At 66.6% G+C, this 476-nt stretch overlaps 1 protein-coding gene and 1 long non-coding RNA gene across 3 annotated transcripts in view; one reads left to right on the forward strand and one right to left on the reverse strand.

Annotated features, from left to right (window-relative positions):
• The window catches only part of LOC112549476, a 21,012-nt gene extending 20,704 nt beyond the window's left edge, over positions 1 to 308 (reverse strand). For both annotated transcript variants that reach the window (XR_003092898.1, XR_003092897.1), the window contains exon 1: positions 191 to 308. This is a non-coding gene — a long non-coding RNA (uncharacterized LOC112549476). The remainder of the gene's footprint in view (positions 1 to 190) is intronic.
• SAMD11 (sterile alpha motif domain containing 11) overlaps positions 7 to 476 on the forward strand; it is a 154,855-nt gene continuing 154,385 nt past the window's right edge. The window contains exon 1 of the mRNA XM_025198138.1: positions 7 to 473. Coding sequence (XP_025053923.1) covers positions 14 to 473 — 460 coding nt within the window. The 5' untranslated portion in view covers positions 7 to 13. The remainder of the gene's footprint in view (positions 474 to 476) is intronic.

Consider the following 476-nt stretch of genomic DNA (forward strand, 5'->3'; position numbering starts at 1 on the left):
GGCCGGCAGCCCCATGCCGGCAATCAAGAAGGAGCGGCTGGACAGGGAGGAGCTGGCCCTGGCTGCCTTCAACCAGCCCATGGAGACCTTACCTGACTATCTCGCGCCTTTAGCGGCCGCGGCCATCCCGGTGGTGACCCCCCACCCCCCGGCTTACGAGCAGCTCTTTGCCCCGCACCCCCGCGCCTACCTGGGCTTCCCCGAGACGCACCCGCCGCACCCCCTGGCCGAGGACCTGATGCTGGAGCGCTTCTCCTCCATCCCGGATTTCCAGCCCTTCTTCGACAACGGGGAGCCGTGCATCGAGGTGGAGTGCGGGGACAACAAGGCGCTGCTCTACATCCACAAGTTGTGCCAGGGCAGCAAGGGCCCGTCCATCCGCTACCGCGGCGAGTGGCTCACTCCCAACGAGTTCCAGTTCGTCAGCGGCCGGGAGACGGCCAAGGACTGGAAGCGCAGCATCAGGCACAAAGGTA

The sequence above is a fragment of the Alligator sinensis genome, unplaced genomic scaffold, assembly GCF_000455745.1.
Source record: "Alligator sinensis unplaced genomic scaffold, ASM45574v1 scaffold569_1, whole genome shotgun sequence".
Classification (NCBI taxonomy): domain Eukaryota; kingdom Metazoa; phylum Chordata; order Crocodylia; family Alligatoridae; genus Alligator; species Alligator sinensis.